Consider the following 20,483-nt stretch of genomic DNA (forward strand, 5'->3'; position numbering starts at 1 on the left):
CTGGGGCTAGAAATAAAGGCCTTTAAATAGCCCTAGAGACTGGCTGTCTGTAGCCCCATCCCGATGGGAGGTGTGGGAGCTGCGCGCCAGGCAGCGCCTCGGCATGGAGCGGGGAGAGGGAGGGGCTCCTCACCCTTTCTTCCCCCTCTACCCTAAGTGCTTTTTATGCTTTTGTGCACACGTACCAATCTGGGGACCACAGCTGCCCACGCACCCAGTCGGTCTGCAGCCTCGCCAGGAATAGAACCCAGGCATCCTGAACCTGCAGAGCCGCCTTCATCCTCTGCCCAGCTGTCAGGAGCCAAATGGAGGCTCCCACCCTAGTTATACACTCCGCCCACCCTAGGCATTTGCTTCCAGAAACTCAGCGAGAAGGTTGGGTTTCCATGACAACGCACTTCGGGTGCTGGGAAGGGTGAGATGGAAGCGAGAGCTAAATACTGAAAGGGAGGGAGCATTCCCCCCTGCTTGTGAGGTAGCCCAGCTTTCCCTCCTATGACTGCATTTGTCTCCGTATCCCCTCCCCCCGCCTCCCCTCCCTCTCAGTGTTTTTTACCTCATATCAGGCAGCAACAACCTCGGAATCCAAATGTTGCTACGCGGAGAATTGGAGAGAGAAGGGGAAAGAGGGAGGGAGGAAGGGAGGCGAGGAAGAGATTGGTAGAAAAGGAAGGAGAGAGGGAAAGCGAAGGGAGTGAATGGAAAAAACCAGGAGGCAGAAGATGGGGGTGGGGGGACAGCTGTTTCTGTTTGGATGATGTACATTTCCTGCGGATGCTCCAGTCCTATAGGATCTGGGCAGGGGGACCCCCGACCTCCGCGGGGGTGTTTGCGGAGCTACTAAGGGAAAAGTGTGTGTCGGGGGAACAGACCTTGGGTGTGGGGAGAGGTGGAATTTGCAAATCGGGGAACTGCGGTAAGGGCTGCCTGACATTGAGGTCAGGGAGCGAGAATAGGTTCGCGCCCCCTTCCCCTTGCCTCCTATCCTCTCAAACACCGCTGCAGCCCCTGATGCTGAGGGACTCCGCCCTGTTCCCCGGGAAGCAGCCATATTAGAGCCAGGGATTTATTTTTAGCTGAAAAAGGGAGGGGGCCGAGGAAACACTACCTCCCCTCTCCATTCCCTTATTCTCTTTCCCCATCCCCCACTCCCAGCCGGCTTCCTTATTCTTAACATTAGTGGCTTCCTGGCCAGTCAGCTTCAGTCCCCTCCCCCACGCCTCTTCTTTTGCCTAGATACGGGCGCTAGGAGATGTAACAGACCCAGCTACAAGGATACCACCCCACACCTAATTACACATCCACAGTGACGCATATGCACACAAAAACCGCCCGTATACACTCACAACCACACCCATTCACTCACATCAACACTGATACACTCATGTGCACAATCACACAACCCCACCTAGTTATACATTCATATTCTTAAGAACTCTCCCTTTTCTCAACACCACAGGCTCCCTTACTTCTTCCACTGAAACACAGGGACGCCTCCCTCCCCCCCCCAAAAAAAAAGAAACACAGGGACCAAACAGTTCAGAAGAAACCATTTTATTATTTTTCCCAAAGAAAAAAGCTATATAAATATTAGAGTATAAAACTTGCGATTATGGGGGGAGTGGAGGGAGGCTACATGACTATGCAAGATAAGCTTCTATAGAAGGGGCACAGAGGTCAGTACTGGGGAAATGAGAGTGGGCTGGGAGGGGGATCTGTAGCACACAGACACAGCATAAAAGCACAGGACGGAGTGGGAGCAGACAGAGAGACAAGTCTCCATACTGCCGCTGTCCCCTCGTCATCACAAAAGCAAGCACACCGCACTAGCTACACATCAGCTACTCTACACCAGCTCAGGGATTGCGGTCAGGGTCACTACTCACTATACTAAAGAGTCGTGAAATGCGGGAGGGTCCCCTCTGGGTTGACAAGACTAGTGCAGCCCCATTTGGGCCAGGGTCGGGACAAAATGATGGATGGGGGATGGGGGGCGTTACCCAGGCTCCAGGAAATTCTGGAAAAGGGTAGGGAATGGCAAAGTAGAATAAATGGCACCTGAGGGTGAGGGAATACAGACTTCACTGGGATCTCCGAGAGAACCCCTCCTCCCTCCCCTGAGACATCTGTCTTTCTGCTCCTGGGTCTCTGTCTCTCTGGGGGAAAAGAGCATGAGGTCCGTGTCTGACCATCTCGCAGAACATTCCTGGGGGGAGAGGGTGGATGTGTGGCTTCCTGTATTGGTCAAACTGCCCTAGAACGAACTGGCCTGCACTGACCCTTCTTGCTTAGCTTACCTGGTGAATAAGGGAATACGGATGCTTGGGTTGCCCATGGCAACTATGTCCAGATGGCCTAGCCTGAATGACTCCCCCCCCCCTTACACATGCCCACACACAAATCCCCGTAAACATCCATGCCAGACCCAAGAGCTCAATCTCACTTTGATGCCATTTGGTTCCCTTTAAATCCCCTCCTGCCAAGGTGACATCCTCCAAGAGCCAGAAGCCTGAGGCTCTGCCTCCCAGGAACTAGACCCAACCCAGAGCTCTCTTGTCCTCTGCTCCCCCGACAGTTATATAATATGGGGGCCTGATTAGTGCTGAGAGCCCAACCAGTAATTAGTGGGAGGTGGCAATGAGAGGACCCATAATCCCTCCTTCTTTGAGACCCTGACCAAAGATGTGTCTTTCTTTCTAGTGGAAAGGTCCCCCCTCCCTATACCCTCCCTATTCATCCCACCATGCCATGCTATTTCCCAACATGCAATGGATTCTTTTGCTGAGGGGTGGAGAAGAATAAGAGATGAGGAACTCTGAAGAGAATGGTCCCATAAACCCAACCCTGGTCTCTGTTTCCTGGGGCCTTGGACAGAGGCTGGGGGAGGAAGATTTCTCCCAAACCTGTCCATGTCAGGGCCATGGGGATGACTGCATTTGTTCCCAAGCACCTGTATTCTATCCATGATTTCAGGCACTGGAGGGGGAAGGAGGGGAAGCAGAAAAAGGAAATGGTTTAAAAAGTGAGAGTCAGAGGTCACTGTGCTCCCACTTCTCTCCACAGGTATGAGACAAGCACAGTCCTGTCCCCACTCCCCAGATCTAAGGTCTCATAATACCCATAATACCCCAAAAAAGGGAAGGAGAGGTTGGAGGTTTGGGAGTGGGAGACAGAGTCAACCTAACTGATGTGGGGAGGGAGAAGAATGTGTGGGGAGCTAAACTGTAACTGGGGCTTCTAAGCTAGGGATGGAGGAAAGGAGGGGAGTTATATATGAATCTCTTTATCTGCACTGTTCCTATGGGCACAGCATTTGTATTGGGGGAGCTCCTGGCTGTACCCCCTTTTGCATATTCAATCCCTCTGGAGGCACAGAAGGGGGTATTCACAGGGCACTTATTTGTGTTTCCCAAGAGGGAGGGGTCACCATGACTCCCACCAGCAGCCTGAGGATGACCTCCTACATTCTGAGGGTTCAGGGAACTGGGAGGAGGCTGGATTGGTGGGAGGGGGTTTGCCCTGTGGCCCTGTGCTTGGGACCTAATGCTGACCCTACTTCTTTTCCTTCTTGCCAGATTTCTTCTTGTTTCCATTGCCACCTGCAGGGGCCTTGCCATCTCTCTTTCCAGCGGCGTTGGCCAAGGTGGCAGTGCTGCCTGGGATGTATACGTTCTGCCTATAGTCAGGCACATGCTGCAGGGTGAACTGGGGCCCATAGCGGGCACTCAGCCCCATGGTACCTGCGCCACCGCCAAGGGTCGAACTCCCATCTGCAGCTTCTGAAGAGAGAAAAGGGAAAGAATCAGAAATGTGATTTGGGGAACAATCCAGTTCTGCTCAGTGCCCCCAACCCATACTCCCAGGCCCACAAGTCTGGGCAGCAAAAGCCACAGAACTGTCCTCATCTTTAAAATGAGAGGCCTCAATAAGAGAGACATAGGTCTATCATAGTGTTGGTCTTGGAGCCAGATCTGGGTTGATCTGCAGTAAGGTGGCTAAGAAGATAAAGCCTTGAGCCTGAGTCAGGAAAAGGAATTCACATCTGGGCTCAGTTACTTAGTACCTGTGCAACCCCAAGAAAGCCATTTAAGCTCTGCCTGCCTCAGGTTCCTCAATTACAAAACACAGATAATAATAGCACCTACCTCCTCCCAAGATTGCTGTGGGGCTCAGATGAGATGATATTTGTAAAACTCTTAGCACAGTGCTTGGCACATAGTAGGTACTTAATAAATAAATGTGTTTCCTTACTTTTGATGTCTCCCCTCAGGAGATTATGAAATCGTGGGAGAACAGAATCTGGAAATTCTAACTCTCACATCCTTCCAAGTTATCCCCCCTGGTTTCACTGATAAACAGTGAGTCTTCTGGTGATGTGAAGGTTAAGTGACTAGGAGGATTGGCCAAAGAAGCCTGGAGGGGGGAAGGGAGAGCTTAATTTATGAGCTTTTCTCTTCCCAAACATGAAAGGGGATAAGGATAGTGACTAAGGCTGGAGAGGTTGAGTAATCCTGGGACACCAACCAGGAATTGGGAAATAAAGACAAGAGATTTCCAGAAGGAACTTGCCCCAAATGAGAGGGAGAATGGACACTCCTCTGAACTCAGGTTTCTCAAACACTTTTAGGCTTATCGACCCTCAGTCCCTGCTCTCCCAGATCTGAAATCCTTCACTAGAATGGAGGAGAGGTTTCTGGGAGCAGCCAGTTGTATTCTTTCTTTCCTTAAGATGGCCCCCTCTGTCTTCCTTTCACCCCCATTCCTTTCATTCTGACATTTCTTGGTTTTTTCCTAATTAGCTCAGCCTGGGATCCTAGCCTGGCCCCCTAGCTCCACCTCCTCCCTATCTCCCCTCCAGCAGCCTCTTCCAGTCTTGGAATGTATGTGAGTATGTGTGTGTGGTGGTGGTGGTGGTGGTGGTTGGGGAGGGAGGGTTGGCAATACAAAGCAAACTGAGCTGTACTTCTTGGAAGGGCCAAGTCTCCAGAGTGATTTGTAAAATAGAGAAGACAAAAAAAAAAAAAAAAAAAAAAAAAAAAAAGATTGAGAGAGAGAGAGAGACAAGCAGACAAAAAATAGAGAACAGAGCCAGAGCCAGACACTCAAAGACAGTGAAAGTCAGAGAAGCAGAGATAGACCCAAGGAAGTGGTTAGACTGAAGGTAGGATCAGGGTTTTGGTGGGTGGATAAAGACATCCCCACCCTACTTTGGAAATCTAGATCTCCAAAATCTTCCATGGACCCCTTTTTCCTTGCCTTCCAGAAAGGTCCATTGTGTGCAAGGACTGGTAGCCCCTTACAAAAGGAGAAACTGAGAAACATGTAATAATAGGAAGAACCCTGGAATTTCCGTCAGAAGTTCTGGATTTAAGCCCTGATTCTGCCAATTCTTTAAAAAAAAATTTTTTTTAACCCTTACCTTCTATCTTAGTATCCACTTTAAGACAGAAGAGCAGCAAGGGCTAGGTAATGGGAGTTAAGTGACTTGCCCAGGGTCACACAACTAAGAAGTATCTGAGGTCACATTTGAACCCAGGACCTCCCATCTCCAGACCTGGCTCTCTGTCCACAGCTGCCCCCTTGTTCATTGATTCTTAACAGTGTCCAGGGTGTATGTGGTGGTGGTGATGGTGGCAATGGTGGCAGTGGAGAAACTGTACTTAAAAAAATAGCACTTTCCCCCTCAGTCCCCTGCAATCACCAATCTGTCTCCCCAGATTGCAGATTCCAGCCTGGGACCTGCTTTTCCCTTCAGTCCAGCTGCACTGAGCTTGGGACATTCAACCAACCATTTGAAGGCTGTGGGCCAGAACCGGTGTGAGCTGCAAACCGCAGCCTCCTGACTACCTCCCCCACTATCCCTTCTGTTTATTTAAAAAGTCTCCAAAGTGTAAGCTCTTGCTCCTTCTCCCCAGCTCCATGGGGTTGGCCTCCGTCCGAGCGCCTGGAGGCTCTGAGTCTGTGGAAAATGGGCATTCCAGTCAGAGCCTGACCCTCTCCCCCACCGCACCCTTCACTCCCAGAGGCTCTAAGCCCTCAGGGGTCATGGCCCTGCGAGGCCGCGAGGTCACTGGGCCCTGACACGAGACAGAAGCTTTCTCTGACTCTGAATTTAGCCTTGACCCCTATTCCGATGGGACCCCGAGGGGGAGCGTGTTTGCTCATGAATGCCAAGTCTATCTTTGGTTTTTACATCTCTTCTAAAAGCAAGCAGGCGGGAGCTCTCTGCCAGGGGAGCCTTGGACCACAGCGGCTTTGTCTGCTTGACCACAGAGGTTCCAATTTTGTCTCTAACCTGCCTGCCTTCCCCAAATCCAGCCACATCCTCCATCTCCTTAGCCAGAAGTGTCCTGTGCCTTGGCTCCACCTGTCTCCTTCACTTCCTTGGATCCACCAAACCCTGAAGTGTGGAGGTGTGACAAAAAGGGCTCCAGACTTGGTGCTAATGGATCTCAGTTCAAATCTCATTTCTGTCATGTGTGTGGAACTGGACGAGTCATTTTATTTCTATGGCTCTCAGTTTCCTCGTCTGTAATATCAGTAACTGGCATTATAGAGCACCTGCAAACCCTTCAAATCCAACTGTAAAAAGAAGGGGTTGGACTGGCCAAGTGTTTAAGCTCTTTTCCAGTCCTAAGTCTAAGATCCCATGATGCCTGCCATGTCTTCTTCCCTAGACACTAGCCACCCTCCTTGCCAGATGGGGCTTCGCTGAGCTTTACTTAGATTAGGAGGAATGGGGGGGGGGGGGGAGGTGCTGAAGCCAGCTCAGACATTTTGGTCTCCCGAGAGTTGATTGTTAAATTTTCATCATGATTGTTTACATTTAAGCAAAAGGAAACACTGCAGATCAGGGGCTGGCTTATTGTTTCGTTGTTGATCTAAACCACTGATGGTGAACTATAGATATTAAAATTAGTATTCTGTAACTAAATTATATTTTTATAAAGGTTTATTAATAATAAACTAGGAAAAAATACTAGCTAAAAAGTACTAACCAGCCTGCTCCCAAGAGCAAAAAAGAGGAAGAGGGAGGAGCTATAGAACCCATAAAACAATAACATGACCATGAAAATGTGGAGGCACAGGAGAAATTAAAGGGAATTTTGGGAAATACTAAGGGACTTATGGGGGATGCAGTCCAACGTTCAAAATCTCCAAAATCTCCAGAACCTTTTAGAGACTGAAAAAGCCCAAACTACAACCCTCACTTGGCATGTAAGCTGCCCCCTTATCACAGGGGAGGGAGGAAGAGCTCCCTTTGGGTACTGGGCAGAGGGGTGGGTGATGGAAGAAATGTCCTCAGGCGTAGTGAAGAGGGCTGGGAGCAGTCCTCTCCAGCATGTGTGCCATAGGTTGGCCAACACAGGCCTAGACTTAAGAAAATGATGAAGAAAATGTTAATAATAAAGATCAAACTTTAGAATATATCCTGGATACATCCTCCCAACTTCTCCCCCTCAAAGCCAGTTGTTAAATATTGACTAGAATATCCTGGGAAGTTATTACAAAAAGCAGCCACAGCCCTCTTGCTATCCTACAGGAATGGGGTGTGGGGCATGGCTGAGCCCAGGGTTTCAGAGCTAGAGACAGGCATGGAACCTGAGCATTCTGACTACCAATCTAGTTTTCTATTCACTAGTGCTCTAGGAAACCACCTCCCCTCCATCCCAGGTATTCTCAACACACCATAAGATCACAGATAATTAACTGGATTGAGAGGTGGCCATGGAATTCTATCCTCTCATTTTTTAAATGAAAAAAACTGATGGCAGAGAAAGAGAAAGTTCAGGATCCCATAGCTAGGGATTGTTTAAGGTAGGATTTAAACTAAGGTCTTCCTGACACCAAGTCCGGTGCTCTATGTTGCTTCCCAGTCTGGGGCTTGGTTTTGAAATGCCAGGTCTTCAATTTCCATTCAAAGACATAATTCTGTGATCATTACTACTCCTCCCCCCACTTGACTTTGTTTCCCTTCTCCTCCACCTGAGTTCCCTCCCTCCAGCACATAACTCACCATTGGCAGAAGCCAGGATCATCGCCTGAAGCATCTCTGTGTCAAACTGATTGTTGGGCCAGGTGCCTCCTTCATCACCATTCTGGGAGCTAGGGGAGAAGGACAAATAGAGAACATTGACTGGCCTGTGATCCTTTCTCCCTATGCTGGTCCCAGGCTGGCATCTTTCCACTCTACTCCATGGCATACATGGGATCTGTTGTTTCTGTTCAGTTTTTTTTTAGTTGTATCCAACTTTTTTTCATAAATCCATTTGGGATTTTCTTGGCAAAGATACTAGAGTGGTTTGTCATTTACTCCTCCATCTCATTTTTCAAATGAGGAAACTGAGGCAAACAGGGTTAAGATTTTCCAAGGGTCACACAGCTAGTAAGTGTCTGAGGTCACATTTGAACACAGTTCTTCTTGACTTCAGGTCCAGTGTTCTATCTGCTTTGCCACCTAGCAGGGCCCCCCAACATGGTATCTGACCCCACTATAATTTTTTTAGTTTGGGACCTGCCATTTTATGGCCAGGGACACACACCCTTGCTTATAGAAAAAGTAGGAGAGGTCAATTAGATGAATGTGATGGAATATTTTTGTTCTATAAAAAAGCAATGGAGATGGGGAATTTAGAAAAACACAAAAAGACAGGAAAACCAGGGAAACATGGAGTGGTTCAAAGCAAAAGGAGCTGCATGAGAACAATATACACAAGAGTGCAATCGTGTGAATGAAAACAAGGTGAAATGGAGCTGAGAATAAAGACAATAAACAGTACTGGCTTCATATAAAAGATGATGAAATACATCTCCCTCTTCTCAGTATCAAAGATGGGGACTATGGGTACTCTGTGTTGTTTTTGCATCACAAATGACTTCTTTGTCAGTTGGTTTACTTAACTTTCTTTGTGAAAAGGGAAGGTTCATTCTAGTGGGTGAGTAGAGATATTGGGAAATATCTGGCATAAAAAAAAAAACAGAAGACAGCAAAAGCTTTTCGAAAGAAAATAAAAATATGGAGTTGTCCATATTAATGGAATTTCTGGGATCAGAAAAGGCATTTCTTCCCTTCTTCCTTCACTTCCTAATGTTTGGCAAAGTCTATCATTCTATGATGACCAACAGGGATTAAAATAATTCAAATACAAATGATGTATCAGTAGATTATACTGATTTTTTCCATCTTCTTTCTTTTTTTTTTAAAAACATATTTCTGGGGCAGCTGGGTAGCTCAGTGGAGTGAGAGTCAGGCCTAGAGACAGGAGGTCCTAGGTTCAAACACAGCCTCAGCCACTTCCCAGCTGTGTGACCCTGGGCAAGTCACTTGACCCCCATTGCCCACCCTTACCAATCTTCCATCTATGAGACAATACACCAAAGTACAAGGGTTAAAAATTAAAAAAAAAATTAAAAAAAAAACATATTTCTTTGTTAAATGGGATAGCTCTCAGGGAGAGAGGGAAAGATGGGGGAAGAACGTATGCAATACAAAAACAAAAGGGATCAACATGCTTTATTTATTTATTTATTTATTTATTTATTTATTTAATTTATTTCTTTTTAAAAACCCTTACCTTCCACCTTAGAATCAATATTATGTAATGAATCCAAGGCAGAAGAGTGGTAAGGGCTAGGCAATGGGGGTTAAATGACTTGCCCAGGGTCACACAGCTGGGAAGTGTCTGAGGTCAAATTTGAACCCAGGACCTTCTGTCTCTAGGCCTGGCTCTCAATCCATTGAGCTACCCAGCTGCCCCACTAAGATTTATTTTATATATATATATATATATATACATATATATAAATACCACTCACAGACATAACAGATGGCTTTTATTCATGCTAATGGACAAATGACTACTAGTAGGCTCTTATTTAAGAGTCTATTTGGATTATTAAAGAAGGGAGACAGAGGATGGCCCTGAGTCCCTGACGAAGCAGGCAGTGAAAGTCTGAAAGAGGTCTTCATGGGGTTTTCTAGGATTACTCTTTGAAGCAAAAAGACCCAAAATGGGAAATTGGGGCCACCAAATACAAACTTTACCCATTTCATTCTTTTTTAGCCTATACCTTCAATTCTAAGAAAGAAGAGTGGCAACAAAGGCTAAGCAATTGGGGTGACTTGCCCAGGATTCAATATTCTTTCTTTTTTCTTAAAAATATATTTCTTTGTTAAATGGAATAGCTCTCAGGAAGGGGAAGGGGGAGGGGAGGAACGTATGTAATACAAAAACAAAAGGGATCAACAAGGTTGATTGGTTTTTTAAACTGTACCTTCCACCTTAGAATGGTCACAAGGCATAAGAATGGTAAGGGCTAGGGAAGTGGGGCTAAGTGACTTGCCCAGGGTCACACATCTGGGACGTATCTGAGGCCAGACTTGAACCCAAGTCCTTCTGATTCCAGGTCTGCTTCCCTATCCACTGTGCTACTTAGCTGCCCCCACCTATTTCACTGTAACATCATCCCAACAATGTATGTATATAAGAAGGAACAATGAACTACCTTCAGTAAAAGGAACTGAAATCTGCAAGTGCCACTAAAGTTTCTGATATTGGTAGAAGAGGGAAGAGAAGAGGAGTATGCATTTATAAAATATCTACTATGGGTGCCAAGTATTTTTTACAAATATGATCTCATTTGATTACATTGAACAAACCACTTGTCCATCTCTTTGGAGTCTCAGTTTCCTTAACTATAAAATGGGGTGGCTGGGTTAGGTGATCTCTGAGGCCTCTTCTAGCCCTGATATTTCTTGACATTTTATCTTTTTGCTGAAGGTTTTTGCTGCTAATGTCTTACCTGCCCAGTATACTACAGGATTCTTAATGGAAACACAAACACATACACACACACATACATACACACATACACATACACACACATCCTTTGCCAATTGACAGTAAAAGAGAACCCCCCTTCCCTGGAGGTGGGCACAGCCCCTTTATGGCCAGATGACTTCTATAGCTGCTTCATACTCAGCCCCATCTGACCCCAGATGTCCCCTTTCCCAGCCTGGGGAAACCCTTAACAGCCCCTGCTGGGTCTAAGTGGAGGGTATTAATGGGTCCAGGGAGCTAGAGAGGGGGAGTTCAGGTAGAGATGACTGGGACTAATGAGAGGGAAAGGGGTGGCAGGTAGAATGGACAGTGGCAACCAGAAAGGAGGTTCTGCCACCTAAATCTCTTGCAGGCACTCAAAAACACTCCAACAGCTGCAGGGGCGAAGAAAGGAAAGCAAAGGATAGGATTGGGGAGGATGCTAGGGACTGGGCATGCCACAAGGTTTCAAAGGAAGTGTTAGAGGCAGGCAGCCAGGGAGCCAGGCAGCTAGGCAGCCAGCCAGCTCTTTGGAGGGAAGGACTGGAGGTGAGGGAAAGGATGAAGCTTTTGGATTTGGGAGGAAAAGATCCTATATTGGTGACTTAACCCAATTTGGTCCTTAGTTCTGTGAGATGTTGAGAAAAAGGGGAAGGAATTATTTCTCTTGAAACTAGAGATCTGAGAACAACTTCAGGGCAAATGTGCTTCTCCTAGGGTTTGAGGAACAATGAAGCAAGAATAGTGGGAGAGCTGGGTTAGAATGGGGCTAAGGATTAAAATAGTTTAATCAAAAAATCCTCTCCACAGAATGGGGGAGAGAGTAAGGAGGGGAGAGAAAGAACATGAATCATGTAACTATGGGGGGGGAAAAAAATCTAAATTAATTAATTAATTAAATGAAAATTTTAAAAAAAAACCCTCTCCACAGAAAGGAATTTTGCATTTGGACCACACATCCCTGGCAGAAGCTAGAGTTTCCTCTGTTAAAATGTATATGTAGGGGGGGCAGCTTGGTGGCTGAGTGGATTGAGAGCCAGGCCCAGAGACAGGAGGTCCTGGATTCAAATCTGGCATCAGACACTCCCTAGCTATTGTCATATTCAAACTCTGGGAGTTGAGAGTCACACCTTGATTGACAGGTGAAGACAGTTGGACATCAGAATGTTCCCAGAGGCCATGAGGATAGGAGGAAAGGCAGTTGGGCAGAAAGGATATAAATACCCTGGGAGCCCCCTGACAGGACCCTTGGACCCCTTGTCTTTTGGAGACCTTGGCTTTGCTTTGGCTGAGCCTTGCCTAAACTCTTGCCTTGGACATTTGATCTTGAACATTGATTGACCTGTGGATCCTCTGATTCTCTCTGAATCCCTAGATATTTAGGCACCTAAACCATCTCTAGATATTTAGGTATCCCGGGGCTGGTGGGGTGGGGGAGGAATCCGGGAAGTGCATTGGAGAAGAAGAAGTGGGTGGTAAAGAGTGGTATTTCTGAAGGCTGTAGGACTGGCAAAACAACTAGCAGTAAGAAGCTGAGAGAAACCATCATCAGTATTTGCATCATCCAAACAGTTTGCTTACTCTGGTTTGGCTGTGGCCAGGCTGAGCCAGAGGAAGTGAAGAACAAGCCCAGCATTACTGAACAGCCTACAGTCCTGAGGGATTATTGTCATAGATTTAGTAATAGGGTCTCCTATTCCCCAACCCATTTCTGATCATTCCTTTCCCTTGTTAAACAACATAGATAAAAGTTATTAAGTACCTTCCTGGAATAGTTATTCCATCACCACTCTGGGGAGGGAGCAATGCAGTCAGATGAACGTTATCCAAAGGCTGATAGAGCCCAACATCAATAATCAATCAACCTCAGGTGGGACCTGAAAGGGTTACCCATCCATTGACCTTTAGGGATCCTGCCTGGGCACTGTTATAAAGAAGGGCACTTATTATAACATCCAGCTGGGTGGCAGGTCTCAGGTGTCCCTGCACCAGTCAACAGGGAACCAAACCAAAGCTCCCTCAGATTAATATCTCAGATTACTACTACTAATAACAAGCCTAATAATGGTAGTATCCAGATTACTCTCTTGTTTTATAACATTGTGTGACCCTGGGTAAGTCATTTAACCCCCATTGCCTAGCCCTTACTGCTCTTCTGACTTATAATCAATACACATTATTGATTACAAGACAGAAGGTAAAAGTTTTTTTTAAAAAATGTATCTGCACAGTTATAAGATAAAATATAAATATAGGGATTTTTCTTGTTTAACAAGGAGAAATCTATGAAGTCGCTTTGAAAATGCAAAGGTTATGTGGTATAGGAGGAGGAATACTGAACTTTGAGTCAAAATATTTGGGTTGGAGTGCCTGTTCTATCATTCATTAGCCATGTGTCAGGAAGATAGACCCCCTACCCCCTTATACTTGATTAAATTTTAGTGATAGTGATAGGTTTAGGATAATCAGTATTAGGATTCTAAAGTGATTAGTATAATTCTATTAAAATCTTAATTACAATCAGTAGAATTCGTGATTTGATAAGGATTTTCTTATTAAAGCCTAAAAAACCACTTCTCAGGGGATTTCCAATCCCTCCCTCTAAGTTTGCTCTTCCCTTTATCATACAATGCTGACCATCTGAATTTCAGGTCCAGATAAGGTCCAAACATGTGCACCCTTCCCTTTTTGAAAATAACCAACCTTCCCCCCAATCAGATGAGTTTGAGGTGATGGTCATCACTATTTCTCTAAATAAGGGTATTATCTTATGATTTAACCTTTAGACTAACATGAGCTTTCCTAAATGAACTAACGAATCAGCTTTGTAGTTGGGGGGGGTAACTGTTTCTAAAAAAGGGCTATATGATATTATGTCTTGTGACTAAGTCATTAACCTTGTATGGAAATATTCATTTTGTTACTGTCCTAGTATTTATAAAAAAAACAAGCTGCTGCCACCTTTCTGGGTCTCTCGCCGGGATCTAACTATGTAGTATGTATGACAGTCTGATTTTGTCGGGAGACTTGGCCCTCTTCCAATAAAATCTAACCTTCTACCTTGATTTGGAGATTTTTGACTTATTTGACTTTATTTGTCTAAATTGTCTATATCAGTGCAGTAGATTTATTTTTCTCGACACATGACTTTGGAAAATTTACTTAATCTCTCTCTAAAAGAGTTGAAGCTCTTGCCCTTTTGTCTTAGAATTGTTACTAAGACATAAAGTAAGGGTTAAAAAAGAAAAAAGGGGGACAGCTAGGGGGCACAGTAGATAAAGAACATCAGGCTAGGAGTTGGGAGGACCTGGGTCAAATCTGGCCTCAGATACTTCCTAGCCGTATGACCCTGGGCAAGTCATTTAACCTCATTTGTCTAGCCCTCGTCCTTCTGTCTTAGAGTTATTACTAAGAAAGAATGGGTAATAAACATTTTAAAATATCAAATCATTAGCTAAATTCACCAAAAAGGGAGGAAAATGAAATATTGTTTAAACCATAAAGGAAATCAATCTTAGAGTATAATATATAGTATGAAACTATCAATAGAGCAATATGGTGGTTCCCACCAAGTGGGAAGTGAGGGTAGATCAGGAAAATGGGTCAGAATTCAGGGGAAAAGATCTCCCAAATTTGGGAAATGGGAAAGAGAAAAATTGGAGGTCTTAGGAATAAGCTGAAAAGACTTTAGTATTTATTCTACCCATTTTCACTATGTACATTGGGAAACTGAGGCCCAGTGAGTGGAAGACACTTGTTCACTATCTTATACATAGTGAATGTACAGAGGCTAGAAAAGTAACTACTGCCAGAGGCCAAAAAGAAAAGCATGGGGAAGGGGCAGCTAGGTGGCTCAGTGGATAGAGAGCCAGGTCTAGAGATCTGAGGTCTTCAGTTCAAAACTGACCTCAGACACTTCCTAGCTGGGCAAGTCACTTAATCCCAACTGCCTAGTCCTTACCAGTCTTCTGCCTTGGAACTAATACTTAGCATGTAAGGGTTTAAAAAAAAAAAAAGAAAAGTAGGGGGAAATAGGACTCTCTGGGGTGTTAGTGAAGAATATCAGCTAGTTTAAAGCAGAAGTAATGGGGTTTAGGTGACAAATAGAAAAGAGGGCTAAGAACTAATGGGGGACAATAATAAAGCATAGGTAGATCTGTTGGACCAAGTTGTCACCTATATTGACAGTGACAGCAATGAGGGCTTTGAACCGGAGCTCAGCTCGCCAAACAGGATAATACTAAATGGTTATTCTTAGCTCTACACAGTGGCAGCATCCTTAAAGCTGTTAGACCTTGAGGCATCAGAGGATAATGGATAGAGAGATGGCTTTCCATTTAAGAAGCCTTGGGTTCATATTTTAACTCAGACACACACTGGCTATATGACCCTAGACAAGTCACTTAACATCCCAGACAATTCTCCAAGACTATAAATTGCAGAGGTATCAGAGTGTTTCCTATAAAAATTACATCACAAGTCCAGTCTCTCTCTACACACATATATGCATATACACATACACACGTATATAAACCCCCATATAGGCAGCCTAAATTGCCTTCTACTTGTAGGAAAGTTTCATTGTATGCATAAAACTAGTTATGATGGAAAAAAGGAGGGGCAGGGAGGTGGTTCAGTGAATGCAAAGTTCTGGATTCAAATCTGAACACTTCCTAGCTATGTGACCCTGGGCAAGTGACTTAACCCCCATTGCCTAGTCCTTAATACTCTTCTGCCTTGGAACCAATACACAGTATTGATTCTAAGATGGCAGATAAGAGTTTAAAAGAAAAGAGTGGTGAGTAGAGGAAGTGCCCAGGAAAGCTGGGAAAGAAGCCAGGATGATTTGCCCTCACCATCATCTCCTTTCTTTTTTAAAAATCCTGGGTGAAGGTAGCTGAGAAAACTTCTAATCATCCAGAGCAGGAGTTCTTAACTATGTTTTTTTTAAGTCTGGTAAAGCTTCTGGACCCCTGTTCAAGAGAAATATTTTAAAATTCATAATGTAAAATAAGTAAGGTAGGTAGTTCAGTAGATATAGGACTGGGTCTGCAGTCAGGAAGACTCATCTTCCAGAGTTCAAATCTGGCCTTAGACACTTACTAGCTATGTGATCCTAGGCAAGTCATTTTTTTGCCTCAGTTTCCTCATCTATAAAATGAACTGGAGAAGGAAATTACAGACCATTCCAGTAAGTTGCCTCAAAAATTAGGTCATGAAGAGTCACTGAAAAGTGAACAGTGACAACAATTACAAAATATATAGGATTGCAAAACAGTTATCAGAATATTTGTTTTAAAAGTTCACAATCTTACTGTAGGGGTGGGGAGGAGCATGAAAGAGCCAGAGGAGAAGAAGACTAGCCAGACTTGCTCCAGGAGGACTTTTAAGGCTCAGCATGTTAGGAAAAAAGTAGTTGAAGCCCAGAGAGCTTGGAACTTGGTTATGTAGGTAGTATAGGATTGGAACTTTAACCCACCAGTTCTAAATTTAGCATTTCCCACTGTGCCACAGTTGGTTGAGAAGGATCCCAATATATCTAAAACTTCTTCCCTACTTGGAGCTTCGGTTAGCACCCAATTCTTTCTCCCTTACTTTATTTTCTTTCTCCCCACCCTCTACTACCATCTTGAGAAGCTCTTCTCCCTTGTCAGGGAGACACTCATAAACTCTCACCAGGGTGCTCTGTTGAAGGCCCCAAGATCAGAGAAAAACTCTCAAGCTGAGATTTAGTGGGGAGAGGATTTCCTACCCCAGCAATGAACACACACACACACACACACACACACACACACACACACACACACACACACTGCTCCAAACAGGCTGACTCCAGATAATTCAATGTGTTATTTGTATCAGTGGGATAAAGGTTAAAGAGAAGTGATCAGAGGAGGAATATGAGAGAAAAGGAGAAGGGATACCATATATGAGGATATGGATGTTTGTCTTAATACGTGGGAGACAGATAAGAGACTGACACATAGAGACTAAGGGGAGGTGTCGTGGGAAACAGACCCATTAAAAAAGTACAGCACACTGAGAAACAGAGATTGAGAAACAAAAAGGGAAACACAGAAATAGATCAAAGCAGAAAAACAGAAATAAACAGGGGAAATAAAAAGACAGATGATGATCGGGGACAACCACACATGCACACACAGAGGAAGTTTCTGCCTTTTTTTTTTTTTTAAAAGCATTAAAGCTGTGATTTTCCCCTCACAGGGGCATTTCCCATTATTCTTTACAGAGCTCTTCCTTCCCATCTCTGCTAATACTTCAGTAGACAGTTCTGCAGTGTCTTTTCTCTACTACTGCTGCCCATCCTCCCTCCCCTCCCCCTCTGCTCTGTGTTTCTAGGAGAAACCAGCTGCCTATTGCCGATGTCTGCTGTTTTCTAAGCTCTGCCTGAAATGGAGGGTCGGAATGGGAGTTGTTTCCAAGCCAAAACCTTGGAAACGGAGAAAGGAATAGAATGACCTGCCACCTTTTTACTCGAAGGATAGATCCCTCCACTAAGGTTAGAGGCAAGGAGGGACTTTTTCCCCCTCCATTGATGACAAAGTGGGTTTAGGGAAAAGGATGAGAAATAGGGAAGTGAACAAGCTAGAGGAAGCCCCTCAGGGTCAGCTCTTTTATGGACAGGCTGTTTTCATTATGTGGGAAGTGGGAGAGGAGTGTTCTACTCAAATCTCATTTTAATACCATCTTGGGAATTTACTACTAATAAAGCCCGTCGATTCTCCATGGTGTATTCTGAGGAACTGGGAGTTGGTGGGGGGTGGGGAGGTAAGTGTAAAAATAAAGTCTAAAACGGTCTAGGTAGGTCTCCCCTCCCTCTGGGTTCGTCCCAAACAGATTTTTGGGATCCCAGGATTCTTCTGAAATCCACAGTATGGAGAGGTCAGGGTGGGGGAAGGGGATAAGTATTTGTATTTTGCCTTTGGCATCATCCTTCCTCAATTTCAAAGGAAGATTTTTTTTTAAAGGAAAGGTAGATTGGTAGTCACCTACCCACTGGTGCCTGGTCTCTGGGCCTGAGAGAAACGCCAGTCCGTGTTGGGCGGAGCTTGCTGCAGAGAAAACAGAAAAAGAGAAGGAATTGAGTGAGGCTGAAGAGATTCAGTGGCCAGCCTCTGGCACATGGCTGTGAAAGAGAGGGATTAGGGAAAGCAAGCCCAGGGAGGATGGGAACAAATAGGCTTCTGAGGAAGGAAGGGGCAATCAGAGGAAATGGGGGTGGGGTGGGAATCTGGGAATCAGGAGAATCAGCATTCCCAAAAAGAAATAAACCCTGGGATGCTGAGGCTAAAGGAAAAAGGGAGAAGTATTGCTGAGCAAGTGAAGAAATCTTAAAAAATAAACCTATTATGTTTTGGGGTTTTGGTTTTATAAGATTACTCACTTACAAAAAAGAACAATATGGAAATGTTTTACATGATAATATAGCCCAAATTGAATTGTCTGCCAGCACTGGGAGGTTGAAGGGAAGGGAGGAAGGAAGATAAGTTCCATCATATAACATAGGAAAACTTGTGTGGAAATTTGCTATTACATGTAAGTGGGGATAAATAAATAAATAAAAACTCCACCCCCTCTTCTTTCTTCCCAAGTCTCTGTTTCTGGGTGGGGGGAAAAAAGCACAACTATCAGAAAAAGTTCGAGAATGTTATTTGGTTCAGAGAATTGGCAAGCTTCTTTTTCCTGATTTTTCTGTGGAAAGAAACTGAGGGTACTTTATACAGAGTAAGGATCCTGACAGAGTACCCACAAGCTTGGATAATCGCTCAGCATCGATACTTCAACATCTTCTGCTTTATACACAGTTACATACCAGGTTCCCCGTTTAGATGCGTATCTCTGGTTGCCAAGCACATTGTTAATTTAGGAGACAAGCCAGAGATTCAGCTTTGGAAAGACACCCCAAGGGGCCAAAAGGATCTCCTACCCACATACTCCAATCCCACTGGACAATGGCCACTTTTCTACAATGGTCAGAGAGAGAACAAGGATGTTCTGTCTTGAATGGTGTGAGCCACAGGGACTATGGCCTCCAGGAAATCAGCTTTCATAGGAGTCTGGACTGTCCCCTTCCCGCTTCCTCTTTCCCCTCAATCCCACATTCAAGATGACTGCCATTTGCGGCTATAAGACTCAGAGGATCCATCACAAACCAAATATAAGACTGGGTTATTATCCATCTCCTGGATCTCTATAGTCCTATTGCACCCTCATCCCCCCTACCCCATCTCACTAAGAAGAAAACTTGAATATATCATTACCATAATAACAGCTTCAACTTATAATAGCACTTCAAGATTTAGAAAGCACTTCAATTACATTTCCCATCTGACTCTGACAACTCTGTGTAGACAGTACAGATATTATTAACTCAATCTTGCAGAATATATCCAAGAAAGGAAGTGGGCAAATCATGAAGAAAGATAGGGATTAGCAAATGTGCTCTATTGGTGCCCCTGAAATGCCAAGAGATCTGGAGCAGGAGTTCCTGGTTTTTTTTGAGTCCTGGATCCCATTAGTAGTCTGGAAAAGCCTATGTATTCCCTTCCCAGAATAATGCTTTTTTTTTAAAAAATCATAATGAAAGAAAAATGCTAATTTTACTGAAAGGTTAAAAAGAGTATAATTTTCCCATCCGTGGTCATGACCCCCTGACATCTATCCATAGATCCCTGGGGTCCATGGATTCCAGGTTAAAAACCTTGATCCAGAGGAAGGTTCCCAGTATATTGAAGAGAGAAGCTGAAAAGTATTTATAGAATAAAGACAACAGTTGCAAAAAAAATTACAAGAGTATGGACAAGCTTACATCTGTACTATTGGAGGGAATACCTGAATCCATAAAATCTATCCGAACATAGAAGTAATTTACAGATGAAGAGACAAATTTAGAAGAGTTAAGTATCTTGCCCAAGAGGCTGTAGCTAGTAAGTGCTAGAATCTGGATTCCAGCCCAGGTCTTCTGCCTCTACTACCAAATGGCCTCATAGAGCTGCTCTCAGCAAACACCGTGTAGTTATTTCTGCCTTACCTCATGGCCTCTGGAAATAGTAATTGCTTCTCATGATTGCTCCTGGAAGGAAAGAAGGAAGGAGGGAGGGAATGGAGGGGAAAGAGAGACAGAGACAGAGACAGACAGATAGACAGAGATGGACAGAGCCAGAGAGAGACAGAGGGTCAGAGAGAGGCAGAGACAGAAACAGAGAAACAGAGGGGAGAGGGAGACAAGAGGAGAGAGAGATAGAGGAGAGAGATAGAGACAGAGAGGGGAGAGATAGAGACAGAGAGGGGGGAGAGAGACAGGAGAGGAGAGACAGAGAGAAGAGAGAGACAGACAGAGAGACAGAGAGACAGAGAAAGAGGTAGAGACAGAGACAGAGACAGACAGACAAAGAGAGAGAGAGAGTCAGAGACAGAGAAAGACAGAGACACAGAGACACAGAGAAAGGAGAGCTAGAAAGAGAGAGAAAAGAGAAGGAGGGAGGTCAGGGAGAGCTAGAGAGGGACACAATGAGAGAGAATTCCTAATTTCTCTAGGAAAAAGGAAGGCCAGAACCAGGAAGTGATTTCTACTTGAGGTCAGGGTAAGCAACTGAGAAAAGCTGGGAACTGAATTAAGGCATCCCAAGCCTAGGTCGGGGG

General features: G+C 44.8%; 1 protein-coding gene across 2 annotated transcripts in view; it reads right to left on the reverse strand.

The window, feature by feature from the left end:
• Positions 1–1,541: 1,541 nt before the first annotated feature.
• LOC123237545 (protocadherin gamma-C5-like) overlaps positions 1,542–20,483 on the reverse strand; it is a 34,141-nt gene continuing 15,199 nt past the window's right edge. For both annotated transcript variants that reach the window (XM_044664525.1, XM_044664526.1), the window contains exons 2-4: positions 17,835–17,893; positions 8,018–8,106; positions 1,542–3,779 (exon numbers count right to left, since the gene is read on the reverse strand). In XM_044664525.1, coding sequence (XP_044520460.1) covers positions 3,553–3,779; positions 8,018–8,106; positions 17,835–17,893 — 375 coding nt within the window. In that variant the 3' untranslated portion in view covers positions 1,542–3,552. The remainder of the gene's footprint in view (positions 3,780–8,017; positions 8,107–17,834; positions 17,894–20,483) is intronic.

Source organism: Gracilinanus agilis, chromosome 2 (assembly GCF_016433145.1).
Source record: "Gracilinanus agilis isolate LMUSP501 chromosome 2, AgileGrace, whole genome shotgun sequence".
Lineage (NCBI taxonomy): Eukaryota > Metazoa > Chordata > Mammalia > Didelphimorphia > Didelphidae > Gracilinanus > Gracilinanus agilis.